Source organism: Podarcis tiliguerta (genome assembly GCF_965153285.1).
Source record: "Podarcis tiliguerta genome assembly, chromosome: 1".
NCBI lineage: Eukaryota > Metazoa > Chordata > Lepidosauria > Squamata > Lacertidae > Podarcis > Podarcis tiliguerta.
Window position 1 is genome coordinate 90,864,937 of NC_139534.1, and position 14,591 is coordinate 90,879,527.

General features: G+C 43.9%; 1 protein-coding gene across 1 annotated transcript in view; it reads right to left on the bottom strand.

Moving 5' to 3' along the window:
• TMEM62 (transmembrane protein 62) overlaps nucleotides 1-13,014 on the bottom strand; it is a 21,744-nt gene extending 8,730 nt beyond the window's left edge. The window contains exons 1-9 of the mRNA XM_083398759.1: nucleotides 12,461-13,014; nucleotides 11,184-11,295; nucleotides 7,395-7,532; nucleotides 6,356-6,401; nucleotides 5,161-5,302; nucleotides 2,593-2,717; nucleotides 2,350-2,472; nucleotides 1,679-1,834; nucleotides 1,018-1,177 (exon numbers count right to left, since the gene is read on the bottom strand). Of these exons, the coding sequence (XP_083254885.1) occupies nucleotides 1,018-1,177; nucleotides 1,679-1,834; nucleotides 2,350-2,472; nucleotides 2,593-2,717; nucleotides 5,161-5,302; nucleotides 6,356-6,401; nucleotides 7,395-7,532; nucleotides 11,184-11,295; nucleotides 12,461-12,643 (1,185 nt within the window). The 5' untranslated portion in view covers nucleotides 12,644-13,014. The remainder of the gene's footprint in view (nucleotides 1-1,017; nucleotides 1,178-1,678; nucleotides 1,835-2,349; nucleotides 2,473-2,592; nucleotides 2,718-5,160; nucleotides 5,303-6,355; nucleotides 6,402-7,394; nucleotides 7,533-11,183; nucleotides 11,296-12,460) is intronic.
• Between the last annotated feature and the right edge of the window lie 1,577 nt (nucleotides 13,015-14,591).

A 14,591-nucleotide genomic window follows, 5' to 3' on the forward strand; every position in this document is an offset into this window, starting at 1 on the left:
TAAGGGGATCGTTGTGGTTTACTCTTGTAGAAGAAAGTTGAAAGGAGTCTATATGAAGCAGGGATGACATCAGCGTTCTTGAGCAAGTACCAACACCCAAGGACTCAAGAGTGCCCACCATTGCCAACATTGGCACCTGTTAATAATATCTCATTATTTTAGGGCTGGTACTGAGAGGGGCACTGGGCCACATGGCTGAAGTGGCCACCATCTTACCTCAGCCAGAATGCCTCTGGGTCTGGCCACAAAAGCAATATCACTCAACAGTGCTGCGTTTGGCTCTGAGCGTAGGAGCCAATTCCTAAGGGCCGAGGTTATTTTGCCCCCCCCCAAATAAAATATTTGAGGGGGCTCCCCCCCCCCAGTTGATGGGCATTGCCATTTAAATGGTGCACGTGTCTTGTGATCGATTATGTTGGGTGGGGTTTACCTGCCCCCCCCGTATTTTATTGTACGCTGCCTTGATATTTTATGGTTCTGCATTTATTTTAAAAATGAATAAATAAACAAGCACAATCTCCAGATCATAAGAATTACCTCTTGCATAAAAGGACTCTAAACAGCTCATGACCCTAACCAATAATTAGTAAGATGGGCTGGGCCCAGGGGTTCTTCAAACTTAACATTAGCATTATGGGGGAGGTCTAAATCCACTTCCAACCTCTGCAACATTAGACATAACCCTGCTTCTATTTGCATGGCCTCACCTTCCATTTCTTTGGTTACACTACCAGGGAGAGTCATAAATACTGGAAAAGCAAGCATAAAATACACAAAAACCATTATATATTCTCGCTCTCTGTCATCCAGAACAACTCTGTGGTATTTCTACTGCTTTCATTTTAATGAGGATGAGAAATAATAATTTGCCCGGCATCAATCAATAAGTAAGCATGGATGAACAGGGATTGACCTTGCTCTTCCAAGCAAAAACTTGCTCTTAAATACATTTCCCCCCCAGTAGTTTGAATGCTATAAAATGTGTGTTAGATTTATAAGCATCAGCAGAGAACTCACCTGAACTGCCACTTTGATCTGATGAAACCCTTCACTGTAGTTTTGAGGGGCCCATTTCAGTACATAGAGAGGTCCGGACACATGAACAGCATTCCCCAGATGAATGCCATCAACACTGACCTTGACAAACTTGATAGGAGAAGGAGAGAATGCCAAAATTCTAAGTGAAAGAAATAAACCAGCATATCATGGAACTTGTTAAGATATAGCACTTGTAAGCGTAAAATAAAAAAATACCATGTACTGTATAAATCAGGCATCTCCAACCCGTGGTCCTCCAGATGTTTTGGCCTACAACTCCCATGATCCCTAGCTAACAGGACCAGTGGTCAGGGGTGATAGGAATTGTAGTCCAAAACATCTGGAGGGCCGGAGGTTGGGGATGCCTGGTATAAATGATTCCTCAGTCAAGGCATACTATAGAGGGTGAGGCAGAAATTACTGGAAGAATTGCAGTAGAACGGGATGTTCCTTTTAAAAATTATTGTTAACGTAAGAGATTGTTAACCCATTTAACAGCACACACAATGTGGCTGTTGAACATCTTTAACAATGCATTCAAAATTGACAGCATTTGCCATGTTAATGTCTGTATATGTCACATTTGCACAAGAAAATGTTTTTTAAAAAGTTTAGAAGTAGCAAAGATACATCAGATTACCGGATGTGGGTGGAGTGAAGGATTCTCTGCAGTGGTTCATGAGCAGCACTACTATAAAGGAATGATTTGGGATTGGTGATAAGAACCACAGGCCATTCTTCAAACTTCAGGTCAGCAAAGCTGAAGAGATCGTGATCAAAAGCAAGGATCCTGTACCTGATGTTCAGCAATCAAAACAGTACACTTTTGGTTAACAAATAACATCCCAAGGACAGAAGATTTATACTGCCTGGTGGTACGTTTTACTGATTTTTCCAATTTCCTCTGCTTCCACTTAATCCATTTTTGATGAAAAGCTGATGACTTGAGTAGATACCTTGCACCAGCCAGAATTTTTTAAATTTTTTTTTTTTAAAAAGTGATAACAATATAGAGCAGTGTGACAACTCTAAACACAAAGTACTGCTTTTGTCACAGTTGCATCACAGATGGGTGAGGAAAAACAAGCTGAGCTTGAATCCTGGCAATATTAAGGTACTGTGGCCTCCCTGAATTGCTCTGCACTAACAATGCCTGGTTCTCCTTCACCCACATTGGAATCGTCATCCATTTTTACCACCGTCATCCCAGTGGGGAGATTCATTCTGAACCAGCTAAAATGACATTTGCACTGATTTTACATTGCTATAAGAACAGTACTATAAAAAAGGCCAAAGCACAAATTTTCTTACTTCCTGTTATCTTTCCAGTCTCCCAGTTCCAGCTCTAGAGTTCCGTGACGATGGCGAGTATATAGAGCTGGCATCAGACCACCCAGCGTATGGAAATGCCCACACAAATATGCTGTGGCAGAGCTAACGGAAACATAAATGATTCTTGTTGATTTTGGAGAAGAAATACTAACTTGTAGCCAATTAATAAGAACAGCTGAAAAACATTAATACATTTGCACCAGAAAGGAAAAGAAATATTACCGCATTGCTGTTCGTATTCCTGGGGATGTAGAGACGATTGCTGAGGTGGGATAATGGCCAAACCAAATGGAATGGTTACTGCCGCTACTTTCTGCAGCCAGTGAAGACAGTTCTTGCATTTTATTCTGAAATGAAAGAGCAACTACAAGAGCTTTAGTAGCATGTTGTAATTTTATTATAATTATCATGTTATAATTTTATTATAATAGTAATAATTTATTATTATTATTATTATTAATAATAATAATACTACCCCACCCATCTGGCTGGGTTTTCCCAGACACTCCGTTGGCTACCAGGTCTTAAACATAATGCAAAGTTTAGGGGATATTAAGGCTGTAGTCCTAGGTACACACACTAGGGTATTAAGTCTTATTTAACTCAGCGGAACTTGCTTTTGAGTGAATCATTCATCAGGCTGGGCTGCAAGAGGCATTTATCAATGGCTGCTCTAAAAAGCATGGATACTGTGAGCAGATATTTCTCAAAGTTCTTTTTGTCATTAAAATGCCAATATGCACGTTTGAGGAAATAAGCCTGCGTATCATGTAAGCCACATTCCACATACCAGTGGGGGTGGGGAAGCAGATTAGTATAGGCACTAGGGACCTGATCTTGAGGAGGACCCGAGACACAAGGGTACCGGGGACATAAGTCTTTGCTCCCTGCTGTGGTCCCAATCTGGCCCACCACACCTACAATTGGCCTTACCAAAATATTGATCTTTTCTTGCCAATGTAAGAAAGGATCAAAGGGTCAAAGCTCCTCTACTGCCTTGCCTCATGACACGATCCAATCCAGATCAGGTTCCTATAGCCCATGGGCATAGCCAGGATTCTTGTTGGGGGGGCAGGACCTTTGTTAGGGGGCAGAACCAATGTGATTGGTCAGTTTGTTAAGTATTTCTATTGTTTTACTTGATCGAGGGGGGGGGGAGCTGCTCCTCTGCCTATGCCCAGGCTAGTGCCTGTTATTTTAATGTGGGGTGGGGAGAACTGCCACTGGAAACTCTCAGAATGCTTCCCCTAGTACTGACTTCCACCACAATATTCTTCATATAAAGCAAAACTATGATTTAAACATAGCAGTTTGTGCAGGCAAATGGAAATAATTGACAATGACCATTCCAGTCTGCAGCCGAAATGTAAAAAAACAGAGGAAAAATATATGAAAACTATCATTACCAGATCCAATAGATTAATATGGATATGTGTTTTGCTATCAGTTTACTGCAAATCACTTGTGGGTTTCAGTCTTGGCCCGCAAGGGGTCCAATTTGGTACACGATGTCATTTTTCCCAAGTCACTCTGTCCATCAGTTAATATCACCAGTAAGTGGGGTGAACAGGCTTAAATCCTGCAGTGGCAGCCCAAGCAGCAGGATTTAATCTCTACTCATCGGTGGGAGTTAAATCCTGCTCCGTTTAAGCAGCCCAGCTTTCCAAACCTGCATTGAATCCCCTGCCGAACAACAGGAAAATAACTCCTGTTGCTACCAACACCTTGCAAGGTGTCTGAACCCATGACGTCTAAGCACTTTGCACAATGCCATTGCAACACCCATGCCATTGATAGGACTGATGGCCCCATCTACCTGTCAGATTTTGCCTGCATGCCTAATCTTGATAAGGATGTGGCTCATGGGGCAAGAACAGTTCCCTATTCCTGCCTTAAGGCAACACTTGTCCAGGAATGTTAATAGCCTGAGATAGCGGGTGTTTCCTTACTGGAGCCCAACTATTAGAACAGGGGTGGGGAACTAGATCTGGCCAGTGGGTTGGATCCTTAATTCCTACAACCCCAATCAGCACTTACTGCAACCTTGTTTTAAATCAGGGGTAGGCAACCTAAGGCCCGGGGGCCGGATGCGGCCTCACTGCCTTCTCAAATCCTGCCCGCAGACGGTCCAGGAATCAGCATGTTTTTACATGAGTATAATGTGTGCTTTTATTTAAAATGCATCTCTGGGTTATTTATAGGGCATAGGAATTTGTTCCTCCCCCCCCCAAAATATAGTCCAGCCCACCACATGGTCTGAGGGGCGGTGGACCGGCTCACGGCTGAAAAAGGTTGCTGACCCCTGTTTTAAATGCATGCTGATTTTTCAAAGTGGGCCGTACCACTTCCCGGGGGGGGGGGGTTACTTAGGGGGGCTTTAAGAGGCAAGGGGGGCACAGGGGGGCACTGGAAGTGCAAATCAGATTTTGAAATGACGGTAACACTGGATTAAGTTCATCAGTTTGGTTGGATTACTAAACTAAATAGTTTTAATTGGATTTCGAATAAATGTGCAATTAATTGTTGCTGTTTTGAATTTTATTGTGTTATTATCTTCCCTAGTGGGTCATGCAAACGGCTATTCTGAATAATGCTTTTTATAGGGGTAGGGTAGAGGGCACTGGGAATGAGTTCATGAAATCACACAGGCCCGAGAAAGTTTGAGAATTACTGCTCTAAAGGCTTCCTGCAGACTTTGGACTTCAGGCAGGTGTAACACACAGGCTTAGGATTTTATTAGCCAGAGAAGAAAGACAAGCTAAGGCTGCAGTGCATGGTGTTTTACATTACCGCTTTCAATATCCCAAAGAAATTGTAGGGTCTCTTGGGGCCTGGATTGAGAGTCGCATCCACACAGATGAAAGAATATTTGCCAAAAGGTGTGCTGTGGATGTAATGGAAGGAGCCGTCCTTTTTCCAAGCAGAATATTTCCTACCAAAATGAGATGGGAATACTGTAGTCAGAAAAATCTGGAAGAAAGAGAAATGTAAAAAGGAATAAATGCACACATTGCCTAGTGCTCAACTAAGCTTTACTCAGAGCAGACCCACTGAAATTAATGGACCTAGTTTAGTCCTATTCATTACTTTCAGTGGGTCTACTCTGAGTAAAGCTTAGTTGACTACTGGCCAGTAAGACTAAGGGAGGGAGAAACAAAACTGCATTTGACTCAGTTCATCACCTATGCCATCTTTTAACACAGAAAAGTACAAAATAGTGGCTAGGAGAGAGAGAATCTGAGGGCAAAAACAGAGGAATAGAGCTGCACAGAAATCCTAACAGCGGCAGCAGGGAAGGAGGAACAACACAGGCAAGCCAAAGACTGGGGCAGATGACTACTTCCTAAATAATTATTTTCTAGGCTACTTTAATGAAGTCATTCTTCCTAACACTTATATACCTTGTTTAAACAGAATCTCTCTGTCGCCCACACAATCGACTCTCCTTCTGGATTCCTGAATGCAGTATGTGTCACAGCGCTGTCAGACAAGAACGTCCAGAGGGAGGAATCAACTCTTCATTGTCAAAAGCACTCTTACAAGTTAGGGAAAGGTATGTCCATCAGCCCTATGTGTCTCAGCTACTTCTGAGAGTGCATCTGATGAGGCAGATACCCCCAACCTTGGCTTATGTATCTCCCCTATCCAAGCTGCGCACAAGCAGGTGCAGACTCCGCCTGTGTTTCACCTTCTGCTCCTCCCTCTTCAACCCTCTTTTGGTCCTGGGAGACAGTGGAGCAGGAGAGGTGAGGGCAGGAAGAGGAGGTGTGGAAGTCCTCTCCCTCCTCCTGCATCCGTTCCTTCACTCTCGAGTCCTGCAGCTTCTCCTGCCTCTGACTCTGGTCTCCTGGCTGTTACAGGTTCACCTATTTCACTGATACCTTCTTCCAAGTCAGTCTCCAATCCCCCTTCTCCCACTCATCAGAATCCAGTCACCACACCTCAGAGTCCAGCCAGTCTCTGACATCATGGTACACTGACATACCTGTAGTAGTTCCGGACATTCTCCAGACCTGGAATGTTGAATGTATCTGCAATGAAAGTGGTAAACAACGTTTCAAAACAAATTTAGAATTGAGCAAGAGACTGCGGAAAAAATAATAAGTTAAGACAAGCCCAATAATAATAAGTTAAATAATAAAAAATAAATAAATAATAAGTTAAGACAAGCCCAGTGTACTATGAATCTTGAGATTGCAGCAGGATATCCAGGGAGCTATCAAAGCTTTAATTCCAGTTTGTCCAGGACAGCAAGATTTGCTCTACAATGCATATGCTGAGACAGCCTTTATTTTGGAATAATAATTATAGATAATAGGGCACTGGATAATGCCCAAACTGCTATAGAACAAAACCAAAAACTAATTGATTTCATTTATTTTATAATTATATTTTATCCTGCTCTCCAGCCAAAGAGGCATGCAATTAAAGTACTCATAAAGATACAATTTATAGTAACATGACATGGGAGTTTGTATTGCCATCTCTTTGGGTCTCTGGGAGTTGCTGATACTGTCCAGGATCCAGATTCTATTTTTTCAGAAAGAACTGCAGAAGAACTTGGGGGCTGGCCAATGCCAAAGATGACAGACTACAAATGGACCCACAGAAATATTCTAGAAAGACTTTTTTCAGGACTGACAACAAACAGGTCTTACTGGCCATATGTGTGTGTGTGTGTATGTATGTGTGTGTGTGTATGTGTATATATATATATATATGACATTGGTAAATATGATAAACACTATTTCTAAAAAAGAATAATATTTCCATGATAAGTTTTTGATAGCTGCCACTCAAGACAATGTTTGTCCATATACAGAAGAATTGTTCAAGGCCACTGCCGATGGAGGAGAACAAAATTGGGGGCTAAAATTGGTGGTTACTCTTCCAGTTGAGATGAGGATTCTACTGCATTAAGACTTCCTGGAGCAAAAAGAATGAGTAACCCGCATCTTCCTACCGTCCTTCACATGTGGAGAATAAATGGGAATCCCACCTCTAGAGTCTCACATCTTTCTTACCATGATTCCCTTTTATGTCTATCCATTTGGTTTTTTCCATGACTTTAGATCTTTTTAAGATTGTCTGGTAAGTTTGCCATTCCACCTCAAACTGATCAGACCCAATTTTATCTTTTGTTTTGGCATCAGTCAAATCACCTGTTAATGAAAGAAAAGAGACACAGAACATTAAACATATAAAAACATCACAGATAAACGAAAGTACTGTTATTAAATAGGTCATCTAAGGTCATACTATGTAAGTAAGCTGTGCTCAATTTAAAATTGTTCACGTTAATTCTGTATGGCGAGAGGCATAATTCTGTCTCTCCAATCTCCCTGGATCCTACTGGCATCTAAACAAAAAGTTTTATACAGCAAGGTTAGTTCTTCAGGAATAAATAGAGCCCTGTCTGAGGCTTCAGAGGATGCATGGCCAAAGGTAAGGTCCCCAAACAGAGGACAGTATCTACCACAATGGAGGAGGACAGAGACTCGGAGGAATACTGGCCTTGGACTGGGGAACAGCTCTAGCTCCACTTGAGCAGAACTTTGATATGCTGTCAGATATTCCTAAAACAGCAAATGATGCGCACAGTGTTGCTCTAACCAACTTGTCTGAGATCCAACTCTTACAAATGACTGAAGATTTAGCTATAAAGCTGGAGGAACAAACGGACAAGGATAGGAGGTGGGGAAATTGTCTATGAGGCCTACTGGAGAACCAGAAAGTGGGGGAGGGGGGAGGGACATGGTTCATTTCATTACTGACGGTTACTCTCCCTGAATTTAAACATACCACTGTCCCCCAATGACATAGTTCCATATGGCAAAACAAGGAGGCCGAAATATGGAATACGGTCAGGTGTGCATGTACTAAATTATCCAGCCTTATATTCTGGAGTTGCTAGTGTCTGCAGTAGCAGGCACACCCCCCTGCATATCACAGCTCACTTTTGCACCACTGCCCAGGGAATGAAAGGTTCCATTTTACTTACAGGACATAAAAATGAATTGGCTCAAATTAAAAACTGAACGTAATGGTTTACGAGGGAAACTGCCCAGAGACGGTGGAGCCAGCAGAACAGGAAGAAATCAGCTGCCATTCCAAATATACCTATGAGTGTACTTTATTTTTAACTTTACTGGCAGCCATGGGGAAAAGAAGGGCTGCACCTGGAGACACCTTGGAAGTTGGATCAAAACTGACCATCAGCCCAAGAGCAGACAGTCAAAGTAAAAATTAGGACTTTCTGGGAGGAGTCTAAGACATCCTTCACAGACCTCCCACACATGGCAGAGGCAGTACCATTCTAATTACTGTGTTTTCACTAGTACGTAATCTTTATAATTCTGAAGTTAGCAAGGGTGGTAAGAAAATAACCTTTATCTCTAGAACTCTTCCTGTAAGTCCTATGCTATCCAGTAATTACAGGAAGCTACTAGCCAAGATTTCAAGGGCAGTGCCATTGCTACCTTTAGAAACAATCCATCCTGACCTTGCATTCTCATTAGTCAAATGTTTGTGTTTTTTTTCATCATCCTGCTGCCCGGCCAAAGCAATTTTCAGGATAGGGTTATACATATATAATTATATGCAAACAAAACACAATATTGTTTTTCGTTTGCTCCTCTTTGTTTCCCCTTAGTATCCAGATTAAGGTTGCAACCCTAACCCCACCTATCTGGGAGTAAGCCGCATTTATTTTAATTGGATTTTCTTCTGAATAAACGTGGTTAGGATTGCACTGGTAAAACTGTTGAGGGACAGAAATGGATACCAATGAAATTGTTCTAACCTAAACACACATGATGGGGTGGAATATAAATAGAATAACCAACAAAGAATGAAACAACGTAATGATTTAAAACAGGAAGTCCTGGGTCATACTTCTAAATATGCATAGGGAGGGAGCCAGCCTTGCCTTTGTAGGGGTTCTCAAGAAGGTGTCACAACAGAGGAAACACTGGTTTAGTTTATATTATTATTATTATTATTATTGCCTAAATATATGTAATGAAGGCGCCAGGCAAGCCTCCCTGGGGAGAGCATTCCATAAATGAGGAGCCACCACACAAAAGGCCCTCTCTTGTGTTGCCACCCTCCTGACCGCTCATGGAGGCGGCACACAAAGAAGGACCTCAGATGATGATCACAGGGTCTGGGTTGGTTCATATGGGGAGAGGTGGTCCTTGAGGTATTGGAGTCCTGAGCCGTCTCAGGCTTTATAGGTCAAAACCAGCACTTTGAGTTGGACCTGGAAACTAACTGGCAGTCAGTGCTGTCAGGCCAGGATTAGTGTTATGTGCTCAAACTGTCTTGTCCCAGTGAGCAGCCTGGCTGCCAAATTCTGCAGCAGCTGAAGTTTCCAAACTATCACCAAAGTCAGCCGTATGTATAACACTTTGAAGTAGTCTAACCTAACAGTTACCAGAAGCTAGGCTATCCCTGTCCAGAGGTGCAGCTGGGCCACCAGCCAAAGCTGATGAAGGGCAATCTACCCTACTGAGGCCACCTGAGCCTCAAGTGACATCAAAGGATCCAGGAGTACCCCCAAGCTACGTACCTGCCCCTTCAGAGGGAGTGTAACCCCATCAAGAGCAGGCAACCTCCCAGCCATCTGGTCTAGGGAACCACCCACTAACAGTGCCTCAATCTTATCTGGATTGAGCTTCAGTTTGTTGGCTCTGATCCAGGCCACGCCTGCAGATGTAAAGGAGAAGTAGAGCTCTGTGTCATCAGCATATTCCTGACAACCTACAGTACTCCCGATAATCCCACTCAGTGGTTTCATGTAGATGTTAAACAGCCTAGGGGATAAAACTGAACTCTGAGGAATACCACACTGAAGGCTGCACTGCAAAGTGGTGCCACCTACCCCTAACTCCAGAAGGATACCATGGTCAATGGTATTGAAAGCCATTGACAGGTCGAGAAGAATTAACAGGGGCACATTTCCCCTGTCTCTTTCTCTAAAGCAGCCATACATACGACTTCGAAAGACTGCTGACTCATAAAAGGGCCTCTGAGGCAAAAAAAGAACAAGTAGTATAAGCTGGAAGACCTGGTGCTCCCAAACAAACCGAAGCTGAATTCTTACAAGATCAAAGCAATCATATGATGGAACTGGTAAAGTAATGGAGGGTGGAGGAGCACAGGAACTGTTATTCCCATATAAGGAAAGGCTACAACATTTGGGGCTTTTCAGTTTGGAGAAAAGGTGAGTAAGAGAATTGTATAAAATTATGAATGGTGTAAGTTTTTCTCCCTCTCATGGGCATCTAATGTTGGAAGAATCAGGACGGACGAAAGAAAGTACTTCTTCACACAATGCATAGTTATACAGTATTATGCAATCCACTCTCACAAGAGGCCACCAACCTGATGGCTTTAAAAGTGTGTTAGAAAGTAGCTATTGATAGCCTCAACATAATTTCTCTATCTCCACTTTCTGAGGCAGTATGCTTTTGAATACCAGATGCTGGAAACCACATTTGGGAAGAGTGCTGTGGTTTTCCCGCTTGTGGTTTTCCCATAGTCATCTGATTGCTCACTATAAAAACAGGATGCTGGACTAGATAGGCCACTGGTCCAATCCAACAGCCTCTTATTAGGTTACAACTCCCCTGCTCCACTATTCATCTCTGTGGTTACACTTCCCTAGTCACACATCTGATGACAATGCTACCACTTTTTACTTCAGATCCAGACCAACATTCATGACCTCAGAAACCCAAACCTCAAGTACAATAATGCATTCTACAAAGTAATTAGAGTGGGAGGTTGGGGATGAGGAGACGATGTCTCACCTGTTGCTAAAGTAAGGGCAGGTTGAATGACAGGAACCGTTTCCGCACAGAATTTTTCAAAATCAGAAGCTCGTTCGGGACTCTGAAACTTACTGATGTGTAGATCTGATACCTACAAGGGGGGAAAAAAAGGAGACTGGCAAAATGCCCACAGAATAGCATATTTAGGAAATGGTGTATAGAAACAGTTCCAAATATTGCCTACACTGAACAAGGGTTAAAACACTGACAGCTTAATTTCACAACGAGCACTTTTGGGTTTTTTTTATTCATCTCCATTAGCTATGTAAATTATCAATAGCCTTTTACAGTTTTTATTTCCAGCAAAACTGGCTGTCCTAGCACCATGTGAACATATAACAGAGGTTCACCTGACATATCCTCACCAGAGCAAGGTCTACCCATGCAACATACCTATCTAACAGCATACTATTTCATACATATTGCAAACATAGGACTTCTCAACACTTCTGTTTGTCCTGCCCCTGTTCCCAGGGGAAACCTGCAGTTTATCACTGAATCAGAACAAATGGCAATCAGGTTTTCTACTTATTGCCATTTGTTCTGATTTAGCACTAAAGAACAGGTTTTCTGGGGGAAAGTGGCGGGGCAAAGGGAAAACTGCTCAGACCTGTGTTTTTAAGCATGGGACAACATGGACATAGCCAGGCGGTTGCTCTCCATCAAGTAAATAAATAGAAATAATTAACTGGTTGTGTTGCGGATATTTCGGTTCTCCCCCCCCCCCCCAGCATAAAGCCTGCGCCTCCTAAAATAAATCCTGGCTATGTCCATATGGGACAAGCAAAAGTGTGGACAAACCCACAAGTCAGACCTTTCAATGCATTGCCAGTTTCTGATATCACTTATCAGAACTTGGCAAGCCTTGTGCCTGTTACAAAGCATATCCATGCCAAGGCAACTCTAACCTCTCTGCGCATTAATGTAGTTTCCTGATCTCAGTCATCAGAATAACTATTTGCCATTCATTAGTGGCCTCACAGCAACAGCCTGCATTCCCCCCCCCCCATCCAATACACCAGTTTATTTGTGCCTTTAACCCCTTCGATTCTGAACAGAGGAAAACAATAGGTGAAAAACACAGTGCGACCGTTGGATAGTTATCATCTATAACAGGTATGATCATGATTTGCCTTAAGAATTAAACCCCAAGTGCTGCCGCGGTTTCCCCGCAGGGCACCCTTCTCACGGGGCGCTGGGGCCGCGTGTCTGTCTCCCCGGAGTTCACGAAAGGGTCACAAGGCGGCTCGACTCGCCTGAATTATCCAGAAGAGGTTGTTGGCCTCGGCTCCGGGCGCCGGCTGTGAGGAGAAGGAGCGAGGCTGGCGCCGCAACTGCTCGGGCCCCGAAGGGCTGTGCCAGCCCACCAGCACCGCAGCGAGGGCGGCCGCCAAGAGCCCGGCAGCTAAGCGCAGCATTTTCCACCAGCTCGCTGTCATGCACGCGAGAGCAAGCCTCCGCCGGTCCCTGCTGGGGCGAAGCGCGGCGTGGAAAGCCGTCCGCTTCCGCCTCGGCCCACTTGAAGGCTAGGGCGGCCGCCCACCCGCCGTGTTCTGTTAGGCCCTCCCTTCCTCGGCTCCATTGGAGAACCGCTTCCGCCGTCAGAGCTCGTGAGGTGAAGCAACAAGCGCCCGTCCCGGCCGTGCAGAAGCTGCTTAGGCTGCGAGCCGCGGTGGACCGGTCCAAACGGCTGCGTGCGGCATGGATGGATGGGCGCGCCTCCCGCACGGCCGCCTTCTTTCCCAAGCCAAGTGTCTCCCGTACCCGACTTCAGGACTCAACCCTCGCTTGGGGACCTGCTGCTGCTGCTTTTGCAGCGACATACAGCAGGGGCGGAGCGAGGATTTGGGGAGGGGGCAGGACACCCACCTGCCATCATCCTGTGCAAATTCAGAATGAAGTGCCTCAGCAACAGTTGTTTAAAATTACTTCCTTTTGACCCTCAGTGTTCAGACAAATCTGTCAAAATCTTCCTACAATTTCTTTTAGTTAAATATTTGTATTTATTTACTTGATTTAGGGTTTGGCTTAGTCATGCTGGCCACATGATGAGCACCGCAACCCCAGAGTCATTCGAGGCTGGACTCAACTGTCAGGCGTCCCTTTACCTTACTTGATTTAGGGTTAGGCAGCTGCTAAGCCCATGAGCAGGAGCATACTCCTGAAAAGCAAGGAGGAAAAAACATTTTCTGTTGTAGAAACGGTTTGCTCCCTTTTTTATTATCACACTGTACACTGCTTTGATGGCTTCAGGCTGTGAATCAGTTTAAATTAAAGGAATAGCAGTAAATGTCGCAAGAGGAGAAGGCTTGAGGATATGGTGCCAAAGCAGCTGGAATCTGGAAAGCTTCTTGAAGGATGCCTGGTATTTTAATTTGAATAGCAGACCTCATCACAAATTAGTTTTGAAATCTGTGAGCTTCAAGACCAGGGAGGTGGGCGAAGTTCTCATTGCCCCTAGATTGTAGCTGGTAACTTCAATTTGAGTTGCTGGATAGACCAGTCACAAAACGATTGACAGCACAATCTGGTCTATCATAGTTAAGATTTATTTGGCAGAAAGTCCCATTAAGAGCAATAAAGCCTACTTCTGTGTAAATGGGTATAGGATTGCAGCTTCCAAGCTGAAGCCTCCAGAAGGGCACCATTGAGGTTCCCAGTCTGTACGTGTACGGGCGTACAAATGTGAATAATAATAATAATTTATTTATACCCTGCTCATCTGGCTGGGTTTCCCAGCCACTCTGGGCAGCTCCCAAGAGAAGATTAAAAACACGATAAAACATCAGACATTAAAAACTTCCCTAAACTGGGTTGCCTTCAGATTTCTTCTAAAAGTCGAGTTTATTTCTTTGACATCTGATGGGAGGGCATTCCACAGAGTGAGCACCACTACAGAGAAGGCCCTCTGCCTGGTTCCCTATAACCTCACTTCTAATAATATGCATAATAATAATAATAATAATAATAATATTTATACCCACCCATCTGGCTGGGTTTCCCCAGCCACTCTGGGCAGCTTCCAACCAAATATTAAAAACACAATACAGCTTTAAACATTTAAAACTTCCCTAAACAGGGCTGTCTTTTAAAAGTAAGACATGGGGGGGGGGGGCAAACTGGGTCTTTGCCCCAGGTGAAAAAAAGGCTAGTTTCACTCCTGGGTTGGAGTAGGTGGCCCTTGAGGTCACTCCCAACGCTGCGAATTCTATGATTCTAAGTTCAGTTGACCTTTTCCCTTCAAACATAGGCAACTCCTAGGGACACTGGCCCCCTACCAGGGCTGGATTCAGGTTTGATGAGGCCCTAAGCTACTGAAGGTAATGGGGCCCTTTCTATGTCCAGCTGTCCTTCGTCAACAACAAATTGTTGCTTTTTTGTGTTGAA